Source organism: Pipistrellus hanaki, assembly GCF_964339955.1.
Source record: "Pipistrellus hanaki genome assembly, chromosome: 5".
NCBI lineage: Eukaryota > Metazoa > Chordata > Mammalia > Chiroptera > Vespertilionidae > Pipistrellus > Pipistrellus hanaki.
In genome coordinates, this window is record NC_140507.1 from 49000217 (window position 1) to 49022716 (window position 22500).

At 42.7% G+C, this 22500-nt stretch overlaps 1 protein-coding gene across 5 annotated transcripts in view; it reads right to left on the reverse strand.

Moving 5' to 3' along the window:
- NR3C2 (nuclear receptor subfamily 3 group C member 2) overlaps positions 1-22500 on the reverse strand; it is a 285459-nt gene that overhangs the window by 40482 nt on the left and 222477 nt on the right. For all 5 annotated transcript variants that reach the window (XM_084884898.1, XM_084884899.1, XM_084884901.1 and 2 more), the window contains exons 5-6: positions 9989-10339; positions 8673-8817 (exon numbers count right to left, since the gene is read on the reverse strand). In XM_084884898.1, the coding sequence (XP_084741024.1) occupies positions 8673-8817; positions 9989-10339 (496 nt within the window). The remainder of the gene's footprint in view (positions 1-8672; positions 8818-9988; positions 10340-22500) is intronic.

Genomic DNA, 22500 nt, shown 5'->3' on the forward strand with positions numbered 1-22500 from the left:
GTGAGTGTGTGTGTGTATGTGTGTGTATTAGAGGCCCAGTGCATGAATTTGTGCAGGGGTGGGGTACGGCCAGCTTGGCCAAGGGGAGGGGACATGGGTGGTTAGCTAGCCTGCCTGCTGGTCCAACTTCTGGTTGAGGAGACAATTTGCCTATTAACCTTTTATTATACAGGATATACACTGAGTGGCCAGATGATTATGCGTTCAGAGATCATAATCATCTGGCCACTCAGTGTAGTGTTAAACTAACCCTGCTCTCCTCAGGTTATCTTCCCAGGTGAGGACAGTTCTGTCCCTGGCATGCCCATTTCACGACCTTTCCTCACAGTGCGCCCAGCTCACTGTGAATTTCCCTGCTCTTAATTCCTCTGCTGGGAACGTCTGGAAGTATCTTCTTACTACAATTCTACTTCTTACCTTTATGCTGGGTTCAGTAAAGAATAAAATACTATTGGGGGGGGGGGGACTACAAACCAGCCATGGGGATGTAAAGGACAGCACAGGGACTGTAGGCAGTGACACTGTAATAACTGTGTGTGGTGTCAGGTGGGTCCTAGATTTATTGGGGGAATCACTTCTTATGCTAGGTAAACGTCTAACTGCTATGCTGTACACCTGAAACTAATATTGAATGTCAAATTATAATTTTTAAGAATTTTAAAAAGAAAAAAAACTCTTGTTTTTTGGGGAATCTCCCTACCTCTCCTCTGCCCCCATACACACTGAGAGAATTGCTGTTTCTAGTTTGTAGCCTATCACATCTCCTCAGGCCACACTGCATCTTCCCCCAGGCCCCCCACAGCCCCCTTCAGGTGACAGGTGTCCTCTGCACCCACCTCAGTGTAAGAGAATTGCACTCTGCCCTTTGCAGTTAGAATGGGCCACTTACTACTAGTGACACTGTTTCTGTTTATCCAGGCCTCTCAGACTCAGCCATCTGCGCAGGTAGGCAGAGCAGCAGGCAGCAGCAGGAGCCACAGTGGGTCGGGCCGCACAGGCGCCCATTAGGGGAGCTGCTGCTCCCGTCCAACAAGCACAATGCTCACACTTCCTGCTGCAGGCCCGGGCCCTCCAGCTGCTGGTATAGGGCCGGGGTTTTCATGGGTCCAAGGCAGAGATAAGGTGCGGAGGAGACTTGTTTTCTTTTAAAGCTTATCCCCTCATAGTAAATCAGAAGTAAAAACAAACAAACAAAAACCCAACAAGGGGCATCTCAGTGATGGGAAAAGAGGTGTGTGTGACAGAGAGGGAAGAGGGAGGAAGGAGGAGGGAAATTGAAGGAAGAGGGAGGGAAGGGAGCAAGTGAGGGAGGGGAAAGGAAAGGGAGTAGGACAGAGACTAGAAGCAACACAGATCAGGGTCCCAGGGAGCCAATGGAGAGTAAGAAATCCTATTGGAAAGAAGCAGAAAGGGAACAGAGGAGGGAGAGAGAGGCTGGCGGCAGTGAAGGGGAAGCTGGCCCAGGCTCCATCCCTCATCCTGGCCCCTCTCATCAGAACTCCTGTCACTGACCGACCCTGGCCTTGACCTTGACCTTGGCCTTGGCCCTGGCCCTGGCCCTGGCCCTGGCTCTGGCTCTGCTGGAGGAAGAGTCCAGGCACAGAAGCCGCCCCTATGGCTCAGGAATACCAATGCCTAGCCTGGGGACTGAGTGCAGAGCATGTCACATTTGACCTCCAAGCATGCTAATCCCCCCAAGAGAATGCTCAGATTCCCCCCTGAACCATGAGACACAGCCGTGGGACATGTAGCCTGCATAGGAACCAGGCCACCAGGAGCTGGGAGACCCCAGACACAGAGGGGCCGTCAGGGCACCGTCCTGTGGGCAGAGCTGGGTGGAGGGGAGCTCTGAGGACGACTGGGCTCTGATAGCACCGTGATCCCTTGCTGGGCACCCAACAGGGGTGGACCGCACTCCAGGAAACATGACCTGAGATGACCAACTGCGCCTCACGCGGCTTTTCTACAGCTGCTGCCATCGCACAGTCAGCACTTGATCCCGAGGATGGTGTGGGCTGACTTCCCCTTCCCACTCGCAGCCTCGTCAGAGTGCTCGCAGGGAGGGTCAGAGAGGGACACCAAGACTTAAACCTTCTCTCTTTTAGCAACAACCCGTGAGGCACAACCAGGAAAGGATGAGAACCACGGAGCACTGAAAGGTCACCCAAAACATTGTTCATTGGGCTACAACTCGAGACCATAAAAATCTGCTCTTAACTATGCTTTAATTCCCACGTACTGGCTGTGTCTCCAAAGAGAGTGCAAACTGAACCTCCATTTCAGAAGTTAATAAGAAACATTCTGGAGAAATTTCATTACAGGCTTAGATGGGAGTTCTAATATGTGCATTGAATTGGTAAGGAATGTGAATACTTGCAGCGATCTAGTGCAGTACATGATAAGCTGTTTCAAGGTAAAAATGGAATAATTAATCATTTAATACATAGTTGGAAAGTTTTGAGTTCATAAGGAAAGTTCTATGCTAATTTAAAGGACGAACTCATATCTTCACACCAATGTTTAATAAAAAGTTAGGAAGAACGTTTTCCTTGATCGTTCCCTGCTCCCCCCTTTCCTCCAGGTCCCACATGGCGGGTGCACAGCCGAAGGGGAGGTCGCTGGGAGCCTGCGGATGTGTTTCCCAGCTGGAGACAAACACTGATGACTGCCTTTGGAAGTTCTGTCCCCTGTTTCAAACACAGCAGTGCCTCTGTTCATGGCACCCCATGTCACAATTCTTTTATTTTTTTATTGATTATGGTATCACATAATTGTCCTCATCCCCCCATTCCCATCCCAAATTCCTCCCCACATATTCCCCCATCCCCCTGTTGTCCATGGCCACTGGCTAGACCCATATGCATGCACACAAGTCCTTTGGTTAATCTCTTCCCCTTACCCTCCCCTCCCCTACTTTCCCTCTGAGGTTTGAGAGTCTGATCACTGCTTCTCTTTCTCTGGGTCTGTTTCCATGTCACAATTCTTTACCATAAACTTCATTCTCATCATGAGAAAGGATAACTTAGAAATCCCTTTCTAGACTGATTAACAGACTGTCAATTTGTTCAGTAATTCATTTATTCCACAAATATTTACAGCTTACCTAACCTACTGTGCCTTGGACACAGTGTAGGTGCTGGAAATGAAAAATGATATGACAGAGTCTGTGACTTCACTGAGAAGGTGCCATGTAGACAAGAGTGGGTGGGGAATGCAGACACCTAAAGAAGAAGCATCAGTGCAGGTGAGAGGTGGTCTCAACGGTAGAGGGTTGGTGGAGAGCAGGAGAGGACCACATCAGAGTGTCCTACCCTCAGCAGAATGGCACAGGTTATGCCCCTGCCCAGAATGCCAGGCTGCTTCCTGCACTTTGATGGAAGGGTGTGGAAGTGCAGGTACTGGCCAGGGGGGAGTTGAGAGGCATATTCAGCAGAGATGAATATGCAAGGTACTGGCAGGCAATGAGTGGGCATGCTTCCAGATTTCCAGTTCACATCTCACTGGGGTCACAATGGCATTTAGTCCCAGGGAGGTGTGGGATTCCTTCTGTAACCTCTATGGCAAAATGTGTTCAAATTTTACACCTTTAGCCTGGACCTCTCAACTGTCTGGTCCATATAAATAACTGCCTCTTTAATATTTCCTCTTGGATACTGTTTCAAACATAACTCAACCCTCGCATATCCAAAACTGGCCTCCCTTACTCTTCCCTTCTAAAACCTGGTCCTCTATCTTTGTTTCCTACTCCAGGGAGTCACACCAACCAAATCCTACCTGGCACTTAGGGCACAGACCTGGACATCATCCTAGACAATGACTTCTTCCTCCCCTCCAAACCCCATCAGGATCCAACCTCTGGGAACTGCTGGTGATTTTGGCTTTCACCTCCTGTTCACATCTCTCCATGGCCATCATTACAATGTCTTTCACTCAGGCCCTTCCTGCCATAGGGCCTTTGCACATGCCGGTGCCTCAGCCCAAGTCAGCTCTCCTCTTCCTGTACCTCCTTCACCTGACAGACACTCACTGAGTCCAGGGAAGCCTTTCCTCACTAGATCAACACCTCCCAGGAACTGCTTGCCCTCAAAGCAATTTCCCTTTTGATACTTATCACAATAATAATTCTGGGATTCTTTAAGTAATTTCTTTTTTCCTACTAGACTGTTAATGTTTCCTGAGATAAGTATTACATATTTTTTTTCAGTATTCTAAAACCACTGCTTAGAACACTAAATAAATGCAGGGTGAAGCATGCATCCACGTTCAGACTTCAGTTGTAGGACATTCTCTGTAACTTAGTAGTTTCCCTAAAAAATACAGGGTCTGTGATAGCACCCTCTAATAGAGCTACTGCATCAAGCTCAGTTTGCCTAAAAGGCTTTATGCTATTCCCAAATGTTTCCTGGGAGTAGCCTTCTCCCTTCCCAGTCCTTTGAAAAAGACACAGCTCCACCCTTTTCTTTCTAGTTGAGAGAAAACTTACAGTAGGTTCAAGTTGAGGTCAATGGTTTTAAGAATAAGAAACAAACTTTTCATTCAGATATTATGTAATTTCATAACATTTAAACTACTTATAATATTAGAATGCAATTTTTGTTGTTGGTTCCATTTTATCTCTATTACTATTTTCTAGAATAGATAAATGTATAAAAAGCTTGTATGACCTTTTCTTTTTCTTTTTCTGGTTTGTTATTCCTTATTTCCAAAACTCTTTATTGACATTAATTCTCCCAGGCTTCAAATATAAGGTGCTTGACCCTAAGTTTCATTTGTGAAGAATTCTTACAATTTTGCACTTTGTTTGGAACCTGTAAAGTTGAATGTTTGCACACAATTAAAAATTAATATATGACATTAAAAATAGGCAACAAAAGAAAAACAGATAAAATGGGCTTCATTAAAATGAAAAACTTCAATTTTAAAAGTGCATTAAAAATATTATATCAAGAAAGTGAAAAGACAATCTACAGAATGAGAAAAATTTACAAATCATGTATCTGATAAGGGTTTAATATCCAGAATATGTAAAGAGTTCCTACAACTCAAGAACGAAAGGCAAGCAACCAGATTAAAAATGGGCAAAGGACTTGAATGACATTTCTCTAAAGAAGGCATACAGTGGCTAATAAGCACATGAAAGATTCCCAACATTAGAGAAATGAAAATCAAAACCACAAGGAGATGTCACTTCATACCTACTGAGAGACATGCCAGACAGATAAAGCAAATACACTAAGGTATCACTTATTTGTGGAACCTAAAAAGCCAAACTTGAAAAAATAGAGTAGAATGGTGGTCTGGTCAGGAGCTAGGGGTAGGGGAAGAAATATGCCATTTAAATACACAAACTTTCAACTAGTAAAGTAAGTTCTAGAGATCTGATACACAGTATAGTGAATACAGACAATGGTATTATAACCATTAAACTTACTAAGAAACGAGATTTAATTTGTTCCCACTACAAATAAGGAAATGATCATTATGTGACATGAGAAAGGTGCTAGAGCCACAATGGCAATCATATTACAACTACAGATCTGGTGCACAAATTCGTCACCAGTGAGGTCCCTTAGCCTGACCTGCGAGATTGGACTGAAACCAGCACTCTGACATCCCTTGAGGGGTCCCAGATTGTGAGAGGGCACAGGCCAGGCCAATGGACCCCTCTAGCGCACAATAAGGGCTGTGGAGGTTATCCAGCCACGGAGGGACTGCCAGAGGGCTCCAGGGCATGTCTGGCCTGTTTGGCTCAGTATTGATCAGCCAGACCCCAGCATCAAGCTAATCTATGGTCGGAGCATCAGCCCCCATGGTGGTCAGTGCACATCATAGCAACTGGTTGACCGGTTGACTGTCCCCTGGTGATCAATGCATATCATAGCGAACGGTTGATTGGCCTTAGTGTATCATTAGCATATTACACTTTGATTGGTTGAACGGCTGACTGGTTGACTGGACACTTAGCATATTAGGCTTTTATTATATAGGATATGTAAATGTATCAAATCAACATGCTATAAACTTTAAAATCTACATGATGTTATATATGGAGTATATTTCAAACTTTCCCCAACACTTTTCACCTACTAATATACCTATTTAAAAACAAAACAGAAAATAGTGCTGGCAGGGATGTGGTGAATTTGGAACTCTTGTTACTCTCGTTACATTGCCAGGAATGGGAAAAGGTGCAACTGCTGTGCAAAAACAGTTGTGTGGTTCCTTGAAAGTTAAAGAATTGCCATGCGACCCAGCAGTTCCACTCATGGGTACATACCCAGAAGAAATGACAGCAGGGATTCAAATACATCCTTATACGCTGAAGTGGATAGCAGCAATATCCACAGTAGTCAGAGGGGAAAACAACCAAAATGTCCATCAACAGATGAAAGGATAAACAAAATGTGGGCCAGTCTCTCTATCTGGTGAAAATAAATAAGGTCTTATATTCTAGGAGGTGACAGCAAAGACTGAATTAGTGAGCACTAACCTGCTCCTCCTACAGGAACGTCAGGCTCTCAAGAGCCACCAGCTCTAACATTTTCACCACTGACCTATACCTTCTCCCGTTTTATGCGTATTTCTGTTAGAGACACCTTGGTAACATATACTGATGTTTCAATAACTCGAACTCACCAACAGCACTAACTCAGGCTTGACAGAAGCTTATCTAGCGCCTGCATTTTCCCCTAAGGCGCATCACAGCCTCAGGAACTCTCAACTTCAGCACAAGCTTGGGAGTCACCTTCAACAGGGAAATCACCCACAAAAAAACCAACAATGCAAACCTATGGTTCTAAGTAGACGGTGCAAAGGACAACTTATTTACAACGTGAGGGCCGACACGGGGGCAGTCTCAACTGAAATGCACAGCCTGGCTGCTGGAATGCACTGCCTCTGTGCAGGCCTGCACACAGCCCAGAGAGTGCTACAAGGGCTGACTTTGGGTTACAAATAAATGTAGACAGAGGCTGATTCCTAAGTGCAAAACCTGTAATCAATGAGTACACACTGGAGATACATACAATGGAATAATATTCAGCCATTAAATGAAATCCTGATACAGACTCCAATAAGGGTGAATGCTGAAGACATACTAAGTGGAATAAGCCAGAAGCAAAAGGACACATATTGTCTGGCCCCACTTACATGCAACGTCTAGGACAGGCAAATTCACGGAATAGCGGTTGTCAGGGTGTTGGGGTGGAGGAGAGTCTGTTGTCAGGGTTTTGGGGTGGGGGGTGAATGTGGAGTTACTGCTCCATGGAATCAGAACTTCTGTTAAGGACGATGCAAAAGGACTGGAGACGGACAGTGGGGAGGGTAATGCAGCAACGTGATTGTAATCAGCACACTTAAAATGATTAGAATGGAAAATTCTATTACATATATTTTATGACAAAAATGCATGTGCTAAATAAAATTAAATGGGTCACTTTAATCTCCCGTTAAGAATAAATGGAGACACACTGGACAACACCAACAGCCTCTTGCCCTCACTTCTTTTTAAAGAACGTACCCTCCTTACTATGTTTTTCTCTTGGTTTATAAGCCATATTTTAAAACAGGCTTATTATTAGTAATATCAACTAATTACTGAGGACAACAAGTAAATTAAAATGTGCACGTCAGTTGTTTGGCCACACTTCATGCTTTTGGTGAAAATTTATGCAGTAACAGAATTATTCTTTGTAATTGCCAAGAGAAGGGTCACCTTGAGAACCAACAATGGACGCTCCTGATTTATCTTGGAATACAGTTGCCGGCAGGTCACCCCGTTTGGGTGAAGCAGTCCTCCCAGGTAAATTAGCACCGGCACTATTTCAGTATCTTGGCACTCTGTGTCCACTTTTAATCTCTTCCATTGCTTTTGTTTCTTTGATCATCAATCTATTTCTCATCTGCTCCCTTCCCCACTGAACACCCCTATTTTCATATCTCCGGGGAGAGCCATCTGTTGGAATATGGCTGCGGTTCACTTCATCATTCAAACGCTCCAGTTTAATTTCTGTATCTCTTGACCCAACAAATACAAAGCGGCGCTGCTGGACAGACACAGAGGAAGTGTGCTCATGTGGAATACAAACAGCATTAACATGTAAACTTAACATGTAGGAAGGGATTCATGGCCAAAGGAAAACCAACAGCGATTCTTTCAATCTTGGAAAACGTATCACAAAACTATTTGGCTTCTCTTAGGACTGCGGAGATGAATAAATGTAATTGCCATGATGACACCCCGAGCAGCCGTACAGCAGTCACAAAAGAACCACCGCATGAATGTGCACTGAGGTAGATGCTTCTATAGTCACACTTCCTAGAAGTTAGACAGCCTGAGTGTAGATCTCCAAAGTGGCCGTTTTCTATTAATTGTGGCTTTGTACCAGTCAAGCTTTTGGAGCCAACTGGATCATCTTCCTTTTGGGACCATTCCCACATCCTATTATGTGAAATTTATATATACTGATTCATACATATGCAGGCGGGTGTGTGATGGTTTGGTGAAGAGTAATTTTTAAATTCTCAAATGAAAGCTTTTTTTTTTGACTCTTAAAAAATGCAAGAAGTAGTAGATTCCTTCACAAACATACACCTGTTTAAAAATCATAAAAACATTAAAAAAAAAATAACACAGCAGTCTGCTTTATGAAGGCCAATGAACAGGTACTCACTCATTAAAGACCAGGTCTGGTGCAAAATAGAGGAATTGGCTGTTCGTGTGTTTGTACGACCTCCAGCTCAAGGCGAAAGAAGACAGACACATCCAGGAATACTGGATGAGGGTGATTTGGTCCTCCAGAGGCAGGTTTTTAAATCCTGAAGAACAGAACAATTAGACACAGAGAAACACTTAGCATCTGAGTACACTCCAGGAGGAAGCTCCTTAAGTTAACCTCCCAACAACCACCGTCCTCTAAGGCCCCCGATCGATGTCACAGCCACGTACAGAGCACCCGCCCTGGGCCTGGCCCTGCTTAAGGCCTCATTTCAATTCACTCTTGGTTCTCAGTGAGGGCGGACAGCCTGGGCCACTAACACTGGGGGATTCAGGGCATTTCGCTGGATGACGATCTAAAACCCTTAGTTAGATGGAAAGAATCTGTATTAACCTGTGAAGCATCTTTATCGCACTCCCAGGGATAATGTTAACAGATTGGATAATCTAATAACCATCAGCTACTGCGTTATCTGCAATTACGTAGCTTTTACTCTTCAAGAGTTTGTGGTGGTTGAACAAGCATTATTCCTTGCTTCCCACAGTCTGGGATAACACTGGACTCAGCACTCTTGGCACCTGCCCCCCTGCCCCACAGGCCTCCTATTTGGGTCTCAAGCCCTTCTTTTGTTCCTTTCCCCAGGCCCTGCATTCCCAGTGACATTAGGCTCCTCTTCAAAAAAACCCATCGCCGAGCTTTCCCCAGACTTCATTCCTATGGCTGCTGGTTGGCCAGAGGTCCTTAAAGAAACTGCTTTGGGTAAATGTATAATAGTAGGATATTATGATAGCAATTCTAAGTGATGTTTATGTAGATTAATGGGGACCTTATTAATAAAATCCTATGGCATAAAAAAATGACTAAGAATTTCAAGGATGCTTTATATTTTTTTTTTTGAAAGAACAGATTTTCAGGGGGTCCTACAATTTAACAGACAGGTCTTGCTGTACTGGGTTTCTGGTTAGGTCAGCCTTGGTTACAAGATGCTAGCAACAGGCCATTAGGCTTTCACGATAATCTCTATGGGATGGCATTGCCACCGCAACCATCCGCAGGAAACGTGTGACATATTAACAATGGAACCTTTAACGCTAACTGCTCAGGAAAAGAGAGCAGGATTCCGCGAGGCACCTGTTCCTCTGATCATTCTAAAGTCCGCTCCCAGGATTTAAGAGGAAGCCATCTCTGATCGCTCTGCGGGATGTGGGGAAGGAGGCTGCCCTGACCTGTCCCGTGCAGGACACAGACCGTGGAAGGAGAGGCAAGCCTACCTGGAATTACCTTTGCCCACTTCACGACTTGGATCATCTGCTTGCCCGCCAGGCGGTTCAGCGTGGAGAGCAGGCTCTCGGCGGTGTCCGGCTTGGAGCCGTCATAGCCTGCGTACACAATTTCGGGCTCGATGTTCTCCAGGACCATCCCGGGGGAGGGGGTGAGCGCGCGCGAGATGGTGGAGAGCTGAGGGACCAGCGCGGTGTTGACGGAGGGCTCTTTTGCAGGGGCGATGTAGGTCGTCCCTTCCTCGGGGCTCTGGGGCGGCGGGGGTGGCGGCGGGGGCTGCTGCTGCTGTGACTGCTCCTCGTGAATCCCTTTTAACTTCCCCAGCTTCTTTGACTTGCGGGCTGTATATAAATCATAAGTGATGAGAGCAAATTAAAATTACGATAGGGATATATACACCATCGGAGGTAAATTACAATCACACATTGACCTATATAGAGTGGGGAAAAAGAAAGTTTACAATTATTCCTGTGGAAAATAAAATGATAATAAGAATAAACTCTGCTTTGTGTACTGGTAACTGTAACCCACATTTGCCCCACCCTTTACTAGTTAAAACATGCCTTTCCTCTAAAGATGACTTACGATACTAATGGAAAGAGTATCTTTTTAAATATTTTTTGGGATACCATGTCCTAATGCTTTATATAAATAAAACAGTTTAATGACATTATGAGTAGGTACTATTCTTAGTCTCATTTTATAACGAAGAAACTGAGACCAAAAGGGTTATGAGATGTGCCTAAGGCCACACAGCAAATATACGTAAAGCAGAGACACAAATTCAGAGGAAAGGGAAGTCATTTCATAGGTTAATAAATGGCTATGCCTCAACTAAGCCTTCCGTCAGTCAGTGATCCCCACTTACTATATTCACTGACGAGTTGCCAGCAAGCACTAGGGTGGCCTGACTGAGCTTGTGATTCTCGTGCTGTCCCTGCTCCCTGGGATTAGGAGTTGCTTTGGTGCTGCGTCCTCTCCCTGTGGTGGTCGCTGCACAATCACCTGCTTTGCAGAGCAGTTGTGTTGTGCAAACGCTGCTGGACCTGCATTCCCAGCCCTATTGTGAACACAGAAGCACAAATGCTGGATGCTCCTCCTCTGTTATGGCCCCCTTGGCACCCTGGGAAATGCCATACCTAATGCAAGTGATTTATATATTTCCACAGGATGAATGGGTGAGCAATCAACCCCAAGTCAATGAAACAAAGGGGAAGACATTAAATATCTGGATGATTTCAAACTGGACAGCTAACTAGCAATGCACAGGAACCGATGCCACACAAAAAATCAGGTGCAAGTTACAGCCATACACACAAAATGCAATCTTTAAAAGGCTGTTCCAACTCTTTGTTTTTAATATAAGTAAGGAATTCACATGACTTACAGCCAAGAAGGAAAACATACCACAATCCTATATAGGAATCCTAGTTTAGATGTTTAGGACAAGTGACCATATTTATGCTCCGATGTACCCAGAAGAGCCCTGGTTTATGCTGTTTCCCCAGCATGATTAATTATCAATAGAGCCCTGTTTACTCCTAAAAGTGCCAGATTTTGGGCAACTGATCAATACTGTGCTCATCTTCATTAAACCAAAGAAATAGTGCTGGCTCTAATAGCAACTGTCTTTTTTTCCCACTCCTTTCAAAGTTATTATTGTTAAAATAAATAACAGAATGAGAAGGTGGAAAGGGATATTGGCAGGCAGATGGGAGGGTTTGGGTGGATGGCAGGTGGGTGGGGTGTGTAGATAGGAAAGATTAATGAATAAAGAGAAGAGAAAGCCCAGAACTTAGAGATGTGGTAATAACTCAATTTCCAATTGGAAGGTTTTCCATTTTAAAAATAATTTGTTTTAAAATCCTTGAAGACCCAGACAAGTTCTTTTTTTTTTTTTCTTTTTAAAATATATTTTATTGATTTTTTTACAGAGAGGAAGGGAGAGAGATAGAGAGCTAGAAACATCGATGAGAGAGAAACATCGACCAGCTGCCTCTTGCACACCCCCTACTGGGGATGTGCCCGCAACCCAGGTACATGCCCTTGACCAGAATCGAACCTGGGACTTTTTCAGTCTGCAGACTGACGCTGTACCACTGAGCCAAACCGTTTTTGGCTAGATAAGTTCTTCTTAGTTTAACATATGTGCGGAATTTACAGTATATAAATGTAACACAGTACTATGCCCACACCAATGAACTTGATTTTAATAGTAACCATTCATGTTTACAATTATAGCCATTAACATTTACCACATTCGCCACAGAAACACTCACCAATTCAGATAAAAGAAGCATTGGCCACACATTCATTAAATAATGGAAGGGGCTTAAAAGATGAACAAGCTACAATGTCTATTTTTAAGGTGTTTAAAATCAGCAAAGTAACTTTAAAATTCCAATAACTTCAAATCATTTCATTTCTTATAGATAAAAAGTTGAGGCAGAAAAATCTGATTTTTTTTTTTTTAATGAAAAGCAGATGTGTCATTCTCATGCATACTAATGAGAGCTGCGACAAAGTATTGTCCCATAGCACTGAGCATACAGTAGGTAACTAAGGTGCGTCTTAAGAATGGATAGAAGAAAAAATAGCAGCTAAATGCCCCCCCCCCGCCCCTCAAAAAAAATAAAAAGGCAAAACAAAAGAGAAGAAAATAACCAAATATGTAGATAATCCAAAATGCTGGCCAACTGATGACTCTGGAAGAGCTTGGAAAAATCCTTAAAAGCGTATCCTGGTCATTGGGAATCATATACCTGGAACTGCCCCCGTGTCACATAAACCTGCCGTAAGCATCAACTGATTCTCATAAGAGGAATGGGGACAGCAGGGGTTCCCACTCCTGTCTCGCAGCGAGCTAAATGGATGAGAAAAATAAGAACCTGCTGAACTCATTACTAACATCTGAAATACTATTTCAATGTTACTTCCATTCTTTCCCATAATTTCGCAATTAAGAATGTCCCCATTCATGAAAATGTCATCACCTTGTATAAAACAACATCTGATAATAACCACAATTTGATTGTCTAGAAATAGCCCTGGGTGATAGTCTCAAATTTTAGTAAGAGTGATATTTGCTTGCAAAGTAATGATAAAATTCACATTTGTTTAAGGCCTTAGGTCTATAATGCTGTGTTTATTCTCATGGCCTGTTTAAGGTCAGTGCAATGAAATACCACAAAAAAAGATCCTTAACATTTCCTCTAATGTTATAAACTGTGGCCTGGAGCATAACCTACTGAGCAGATTATCAACATTCTCTTTAGCATGTCAGTCATATTTAGTTTCATGCTGTGGTTTTATGAATATATATGGGGAACTTGGAATTGAATAATAATATGTATTAATTTAAATACTTCAAGGCAATGCATACTCTCAGTGTGCAGACTCTTCATCTAGTGTCTTTTCTCAGAGCATGGAGGTAAGGTTACATATTAATTATACTTATATTGCTCCAGGCAGCCTTCCTAGAATGCTTGACAGTCCTACACTGTTTTTCTAACACCTGCTGTATTCTAGAAGTAAAGCTCCTGGGAGTTGATAAGGCCTTATGTATCCCTACAACATTCTCCATGATGCTTATGGGTACTCAATGTTTTTTGACAAAATTTATTCATTTTCAAATTTTAATAAACTGTTACATAGATTAAGTATTTGTTTACCTCCATTTAGAAAACATAGGCAAGTTTCTGAGATTTTGAGATTCAATTTCTGATTTGTTATTCTTCCTTTTCAAAGTGTCTACTGGACAATGATCCATTTGTGGAGTTGTTACTCATAAAATGCCATCACTAAAATAACATTAAACTAAGTGTGCTGGGCATGTAGGGGCTCAGCACAGTTCAAAACTGTGATTTGGTATATTATTTCCATTTCACAGGTAAGAAAACTGAAGCAGAGAGAGGTCAGTCCTCCAAGACAATAACCTGGGCTCAGAGCCTACAGCCTTAACCTCTATGCCATGCTCTCCTTTAATCCTTTCTCTTTACTTACTTTGTATTTATTTACACTGTAAGGTTAGCAGGGGCTTCAAATCCAACTGTATAATTAAGAAGTTTGCTAATTACACAGGAAAATCTTTGGCCAAAGAGACTCAACAAGCAGGTTTCCATTACCCACAGCAGGAGTGAACGCAGGTTTTGGGCCATATCCCTACCTGCCACCTTCCTTAAATGGGGAGGCACTCACGTGCCCAGCTGGCCAGAGCCACACTTCATTTCTCCACTGCCAGCCACAGCTGCACGAAGGTGCATGTATGGTGTGCATTAATATGACTAAATGTCTCCCAGTCCCACTTAGGCCTGGAGGAGTCGGACTTTTTCTGTCTGGATGCTATAGTCACTAGTACTCGGGTAGTGGCTGCCCTCTGAGGCCAAATCCTTAATTACCGGCAGCATCCTGACAGCCAGTTTCTCCTGGCCTTGCTGGGTGGCAGAACTGCACTGACTTCTCATGACTTGTTCGTCCGGAGCTGTAGGGTGGGCAGGCCCTACTTCCTATCCTGCCGACACGAGGAACACCCAGCTGCGAGCATCTGGTGGGACCCTACAAACATTGTGGCAAGCTCGCAGTGGGGATCTCTAGATGCACAAAGGCCATGAACGTGGCATGACAACCCTTCCCTTCCCCTTTGCTCCATCTCCTGAGACTCATATGACCCAGTACACACCTTTCTGGCAAACGACTGGTGTGATAGGAAGGCGGCTGACTAGAAACTACCTCATTCTTGCTTCCCCAGGAAATTGACAAGACCAACAAGGTTCTTGTGGTATTTCCATCATGACTTTCTCAAGTGCAGCAACTGAAGATTCTTTAGATTCAGCAGCAGGGAATCAGCACAGATTTTTTTTTTTTTTTTTCCTTCTGGAGAAGAGTAAAACACTGATATGGAATGTTTTCAATCACAATGTTTCACCGGAAAAAAAGTTAAAGTGAGAAAGAACTCTGTCATTTTAGATATACCATGCTTGACATTTTAGGTCTTGGCAGTAATTATAATGAAGAAGATATATGGATGTTATATGAAAATATGCATTTTTCTGTTTATGGGCCAAATGTAATCACTGGCTTAAAGCCACAGGCCAATATCTACATCCACCCCCTTCTTCTATCTTCCACAGCCTCTCACCCAGATCCTGAGCTCCTACTTTCCATGTCTTCTCTCTTTACTTGAGGACATCTCTTCACCTTTCTACTGCTAGAGGCAAAACACTGCGAGTTCAGGGACAACCGAGTATTTTTGTCATGAAACCAAAGGAAGGAATGTCACTTTTCTATAAATGTACGTGGCTTTGCAGCAAAACTTCTCTCATTTGTACTAATAGCAAAGGGCATCTATGGTTCTCAAAGTAACACACATCACAGAACTAGGGTGGGGGTCCAAGGGCACAATGATTTAATTAATGAATAAATAACTAATGTCTCAATTGATAATACTGAAGAGGCACTGCCATTGTTTATAAATACTCTTTGAGAGGCTAAGAAACTTGAAAAAAGGGCGTTTTAAAAAGTACCTCTAAATATTCTTAATCTACATTGTGTAATGAATTAACAGGCATTATTGATTTTATTAGCATAGAAAACATGCACAGGCAACTCAAACCCAATCTTTGACTTCTTTAAAAGACACTGAGCACCGCACATACACAAAATGGTAACTATGTGAGGTGATGAAGATGTTATAAATCAGCTTGATTGTGGTAATTATTACACAGGCATACTTATGTCATAATATGCTATACTAGTACACTTGAAATATATCCATTTTTATTTGTCAACCATAACCTCCATAAACTGGGGTGGTGGGGGGAAGACATTCCAAATTAATGGATCCCCATATATTAATTTTTAATGTGTATATAAAGATATTTATAGGTACCTTTATATCTTTAATAAGGATACTTTTGTTGCTATTATGGTAGGATACATCTGTCCATTACTTAGCACATAACTAGTATCTACCCACTGTGTAGACAGTGTCCTGGTTTTGTGAGCGGTGCAGTATTGAGTAACAAGGTCTGGACCAGAGACCCCTGTCTCAGAGATGTTGGATCAATACAGAAGAAAGTAATTGGGTTTATAAAGCCATAATATGTTGTAAGTCAGTGGAACTAACAATATATCAGAGTCAGACAATTGCAGGGAGAAGAAGTTTTATCTTCCTGGGAGCTCACACTTCCCTGTGTACCTCACATTAATCTCACCATGCCCTGGTTTGCTTTTGTTGTGATTCAGATCACACTGAGGGCCCATGTGGAGAGTGGGCCAGTCTTCTATGTAGGAATCCCCCCAAAGCAATGACATCCCCAAGAGGAGAATCTGTAAGACCTGCAGCCAATCTGAGCAGAGAGACAGAAGGAAATCTTAGGGAGTTGCAATAGGTCCACTGATTTTGCAGAGAAAGTGACGGTTCTGGAAGACAATCCTCAGTGACGGATCCTGATACCTTCCCTGCTGGAGAAAGGGAGTCAGAAAGGGGCCAAGCCAGCATGCATCTGCGAGGTACTTCTGGGGCTAGACAGATAATTAACGTGATTGCTTTTATGATATTCATGTTTTCTATAATTATATTCTTTTTTCCCCCTCCTCTAATAATTAGCAACATTTTTTTCCTCCATTTCCCCCCCCCTTTTAAAGCCAGTCAGACTCGGGAATGTGTTCATACATTAGAACATATGTGGGGAGGGTTCCTTTGGGCCAGGGTTTTAATTATTATTATTTTTTAATTTAAAATATATTTTTATTGATTTTTAGAGAGAGTGGAGGGAGAAGGAAAGAGAGATAGAAAGATCAATAAGAGAGAAACATCACTGATTGGCTGCCTCCTGCATGCTCCCACTGGGAATCAAGCCCGCTACCCGGGCATGTGCCCTTGACCGGGAATTGAACCGGTGATCTCTTGGTTCATGGGTTGATGAGCCACACCGGCCAGGCCAGGGTTTTAAAGGTGAGGCAACCTGATTCTGAGTTCTGGCAAAGCTGGGATGGCATTAAACCAAGAATCTCAGAAGAGGAGGAAGCACGATGCTGAGAAATGGCCTCTTGGTGACGGAGAAACCTGCCAGAGGTTTCTTCCACCGCAGCCTTAGTTCAGTTTGTATTAAATCAGGACACTGTCACTGCTGAGCAGGAATCCCAAAGCTCCTCCTGGCACCGCTTCTGCAGGACTGCAGGCCGTGGCGAAGCAGAGGCCGCTGAGGCCTCCTGCGTGGCTAGGTGCACGGGCAGCAGGTTTGTGACACGGCCACCTCCCACGTGGGCCTCGCCATCTCTACCCCCAGGAAACCTCGGAAGGGGGCAACACAAGGACAACCCCTCCCCCACTCACAAAGCCCTGGACAAAATGATGCTTATGGAAGAGAATCGTGGAAAAAGATGGACTGACTTATCCTAGGGCAGAAGGGGAGGGATATGAGAAACCAACCAGCAATTTCAAAAATGTCAGGCATTTGCCAAATCATGGTGAGCATCTCTTTTCTATCTCCACTGAAGTCAAGATAAAATATAACGTGTTCAATGGGCAGAAGACGGGATTTAGATCTGACACTGGGATAATTTCCTCCAAGTGATCTGGAACAAGTTAGAGAGAAGCTGCAATGCATTACCGACCAGAACATGTAATATCCTCTTCTAAAAACGCCAAAGTAGCAGGGGGACAGGTGTCCTGCCTGCCTGAGTGCGGTCCTGCCCTAAGGCAGGGGACTGGGATGAGATGAGCTACTGGGACCCAGTGGCCTGCAATGGGAGTCAGATCTCCAAGGTACAGCCTCACCTTTCATTGTCTGAAAGGAACTTCTCTAGTTCAGGAATAAATTCCTTACGCTTCTCAGTCTGGTAAGAGACAATTTTAGAATATTTTTCTAAAATGTGTTCAAAGAGCAAATACTGGGCTCTCAGATTGCATGACTGGAAGAATTTCTGGCACCATGGAAAAAACATGTCCCCCCCCCCCCCCTCACCCCCCATCCCCAGTCACTCTGCCTTTTTAAATAAATAGTTTCACCACTATAAGTTACAGGATTGTTTCCTCAGTTCTGTATTTAAAATGATTTCTCCTAATCCTGAGATTATTGTATTAGTGGGAACAGCAGCAATAATAAAGAGCTATTATTAATGCAATCTGTATATCCTGGGCTATGACAACATCTTTTAAAAATACCTTCCCCTTTAATCCTCCTAAGTGCCCTAGGAAGTAGGTACCACTGTTATCACCACTGCACAGGGTCCAAAGAATATGCTCACAGTTACTGAGGTTGAGTTAAAAGGAGGTGATTTATGGTAACGACATGGAAAAAACAGAGAAGCCTCATTACATGTAAAGATGACACTGAATCAGAAGGTCCAAGGGGGTGGGAACAGGACCTAGAGCTCAAATGACTTCTAAATTATCAGCAAGGTTGCCACTGGATCACCTCTACTGAAGAGCTTAGTCTTTTTAATAGGAGGTGCATAACAACCTGTACCAATGGATGGTTTCTCTCTAATTCCCTGGCACAACAGTCAACTTCTGTGAACTCGGGGGCTACTGCTTTGTAAGATCACCTAGGCTTTTTGCTTTTGCTCCTATTATGACACCTTAATTCTGATGGGAAGAGAAACCAAAGGAGGCAGAAACCAAACCAGTCAGTCTGTATAAATAACAAAATATATTTGGGGAAGAACTTGCTACTTATGATTAAAAATAAAGTTTGTAAGCTCCATTGCAAATATTAGTTGAGTTCTTCAGACAAACATATAAATACTAGAGGCCCAGTACACGAAATTGGTGCATGGAGGTGAGGTGTCCCTCAGCCCGGCCTGCACCCTCTCCAATCTGGGACCCCTCAGTCGGACATCCCTCTCACAATCCCGGACCACTGGCTCCTAACTGATCACCTGCCTGCCAGCCTGATCACACCCTAACTGCTCCCCTGACGGCCTGATTGACACCTAACTGCTCCCCTGCTAGCCTGATTGCCTCCAACTGCCAGCCTGATCACCCATAATTGTCCTCCCCTGTTGGCCCTCTTGTGGTGGCCATCTTGTGATGATGTAAGGGCGGCCATCTTGTGGTGGCTAACTTGTGACAATGTCGTGTGAAGGCATGACACCTTCATGCCTTTTATTGTATAGAATTTTATTTTTTATTAATTGTCATCTGAGACTATTTTTTTTCATTGATTTTTAGAAAGAGTGGAAGGGAAGGGGGTTGAGGAAGGGAGACAGAGAGCGAGTGAAGGTGAGGAAGGGAGAGTAGGAGGGAGGGAAGGAGGTAGGGAGAGAGGGAGAGGGAGAGGGAGAGGGAGAGGGAGAGAGAGAGAGAGAGAGAGAGAGAGAGAGAGAGAGAGAGAGAGAGAGAAACACTGATGTGAGAGAGATAAATCAATTGGTTGTCTCTAGCACACACTCCTGCACAAGTTCGATACCCAGGAGTGGGTATCAAACTTGCAACCCAGGCATGTGCCCCTGACAGGAATTGAATTTAGTGCACAGGTGGATACTCTAACCACTGACACTGGCCAGGGCAGACGTATTTTAAAAACCCAATGATAATTCTTTAGAAAATAAGAGTTGACCCTTGAGCAGCATGAGTCTGAATCACACGGATCCACTTACAAGCAAGTTTTTTCAATAAGTATATACAGTACTGTAAATGTAATTTTTTCTTCCTTATGATTTTTAATAGCATTTTCGTTTCTCTAGCTTAGTTTATTCTGAGAATACAGTACATGATACATATAACTTACAGAATATGTGTTCATTGACTATGTTATTGGTAAGGCTTCTGGTCAATGTTAGGCTATTAGTAATTAAGTGTTTGAATAGTCAAAAGTTATATGTGGATTTTCAACTGTGCAGGGGGTCAGCACCCCTAACTCCTTCCTTGTTCAAGAGTCAACTGTACAAATTGCCTGCTTTGTAAATGCCTATTCTTTGGAATTAACTATACTATGAGTATATGTAAAACAAAACACAAACAAATAAGCCAAAAAAAAAAAAAGAGAGAGAAAAAAAACACCTTCATTTAGTTTTATAATATGTTTGAAATAAAGAAAATACACACTATGAAAATAGCTGTGGCCGCCCAGCAAAAGGTCCCTCCCTCAGTTAAAAAGTTAATTCTTTAACAGCTGCAAGAGCTGCTTGCCCTCGTGGCATATGTTTGAGCAGAGAATTTATTACATGAAGCACTATCTTATTGGCCAGGCAAGGTAAATAGTCTCATTAAGAATGTTTTATGAAGAAACATTACTGTTCTAACAAGGTCAAGGGGTGAACAAGGCATGAGAAAGAGTCAAAAGGCAGTGACCCGGAACTAGACCAAAGCGCCCAGCTTAATTTACGGTGCCTTCCCCAGTCCCAGTGTGATCCTCAATGGGCCCAGGCCGAAATGAACTCCTCAGATGCTGGAGCACAGCGGGCAGGAGACCTCCCCCAACTGGCAAGCGGGCTAAGCAGGACCTACCCGTAAGCAACCTTACATCCATATTATATTTTATGTCAGAGTTTACACAGGAAGAGGTTATTTACACCAGGCAATGACATTTTTCTTTATAAAGTGTCAGCAGGAGATTCCTTAAATAAGTTCTTAAAGAACACCTAACATATAATGCCTGACCATCTGTGCTCACATCACTTTTTAGGCCTGTTTCAATTACTCTGTTTTTGCCTCTCAGCATTTGCTGCTACTTTACTGCAATGGTTTCCTCGTTTTGGTCCATTTAATTCTGTCTAGTGACCTTAGAACTTGTACGTGTCTGATAATTCTAATGCAGTGAAGGAAACTACATAAATTCGATTTCATGTTTTTTTTTTTTTGTTTGTTTGTTTTTTTTTTTTCCTGCTTAGTATTTGTGTACATAAGAAATAAAAACTATGGTGTGGATTGAAAAAATATACAGACTAGTTTTATCTCCAATACAAATTTTCTTCAAAATATTTCATACCTTATCTTGATATTATTTTGTAAAATAATTACTTAGAGCTTTATCATTATAGTTTTATTTTTAAAAAATTTATTTAAGAATATATTTGATATCAAATAAAATAAAATTATAAGTCATGATATTTATATGAAAATTAAACTGGCTAGGTTTTAGTTGAGATTACCAATGTTGAAATTATAACTGAATGTTAAAAGTTATTCAAGTTTTTGCTTAGGTACAAAGAAGAGCTGGTGAGCCAGGTAACCACACATAAAGTAATAATCCCAACAAGTACTTCTCACAATTTGTACGACACTGAAGATATTCTGTATTTCTGTGTACTATTACTCTAGTATTCAGAACATTTTCCAAAAGCAAGATAAAAGAAGCCAAGCAGAATTTTAAAAAATCTTCATGTTAGAAGCTAACACTGACATCAAAAAGGACTTGTGTAATAAATAGGAACATGATGCCACTCAAGTTGGGGATGGGGAGCGGGCAGGGAGGATGTAATTAAGTAGACCTGGGGGGGGAAAAAGGTCAATGTTTAAAGTTTTTATGCATTTTAAATAAATATTACTGCTTTTTATTTTACTTTATTTAAAAGCTTTTTATCCACATTTTATTTCACTGACATTATTAGAAAGAGTCTAAATTAAGAATTAATAGCCCTAACCAGTTTGGCTCAGTGAGTAGAGCATCAGCCTGCAGACTGAAGGGTCCCAGGTTCGATTCAGGTCAAGGGCATGTACCTTGGTTATGGGCACATCCCCAATAGGGGGTTTGCAGAAGGCAGCTGATCAATGTTTTTAACTCTCTCTCTCTTTCCCTTCCTCTCTGTAAAAAAAAAAAAAAAAAAAAAAAAAAAATCAATAAAACTTTTTTTTTTTTTTTTTTTTTTTTTTTTTTTTTTAAATTAAGACTTAATAGTAGCCAATGATGCACATACTTTGAAAAGTTATTTTGCTAGGCTGGGATCTTTTTAGGATACAGGTTGACTCGCTCTGGAAACTCCTTAAGAAAGCTGAGCCAAACCAAATGGCTTTTTTCTGGATCATGGCTTTTTCTCCTGCATTTGCTTCTCAAGTTTTCATTCTAGCTTTTCTTTGTACCCAGGGCTGGCAGTGAGATGTCTTGAGGCACTTTGGTGACGTCTGGTGTTGGCAGGTCCCAGGTCACTGCGGAGGAGGAGGAGCCTTCCCAGTGGCCTGGCAGGGAGGAAAGCCACGGCTGGTGGAGACGCTGCCTGACCTCTCAGCCCCGGTGAGAAGGGGACTGCAGCTCCTTATGGGGCGTTTGGCCTCCCTTCAAACGCCAGAGCTTCGGGGACTCCCATAAAGCCTAGTTCGGCGCAGCAGGCTGAATATCATCCTTAGAAGAGTATGTTTTCCATTTAAGTTTCAAAAGTACTCTTAAAATTTACATTATTTAGTTACATTAAACAAAGGTCCAAGAGAGAATTAAGCTCTTAATAAATCAGATGCTAACTCATTAAAAAGAGATTTTTAGGATTCATAACCATGAAGTCCTTTTTACTTTGTGTCTGCATTTTCCTTTTCCGTATGGGATGGAAACAGATTTAGATGGAA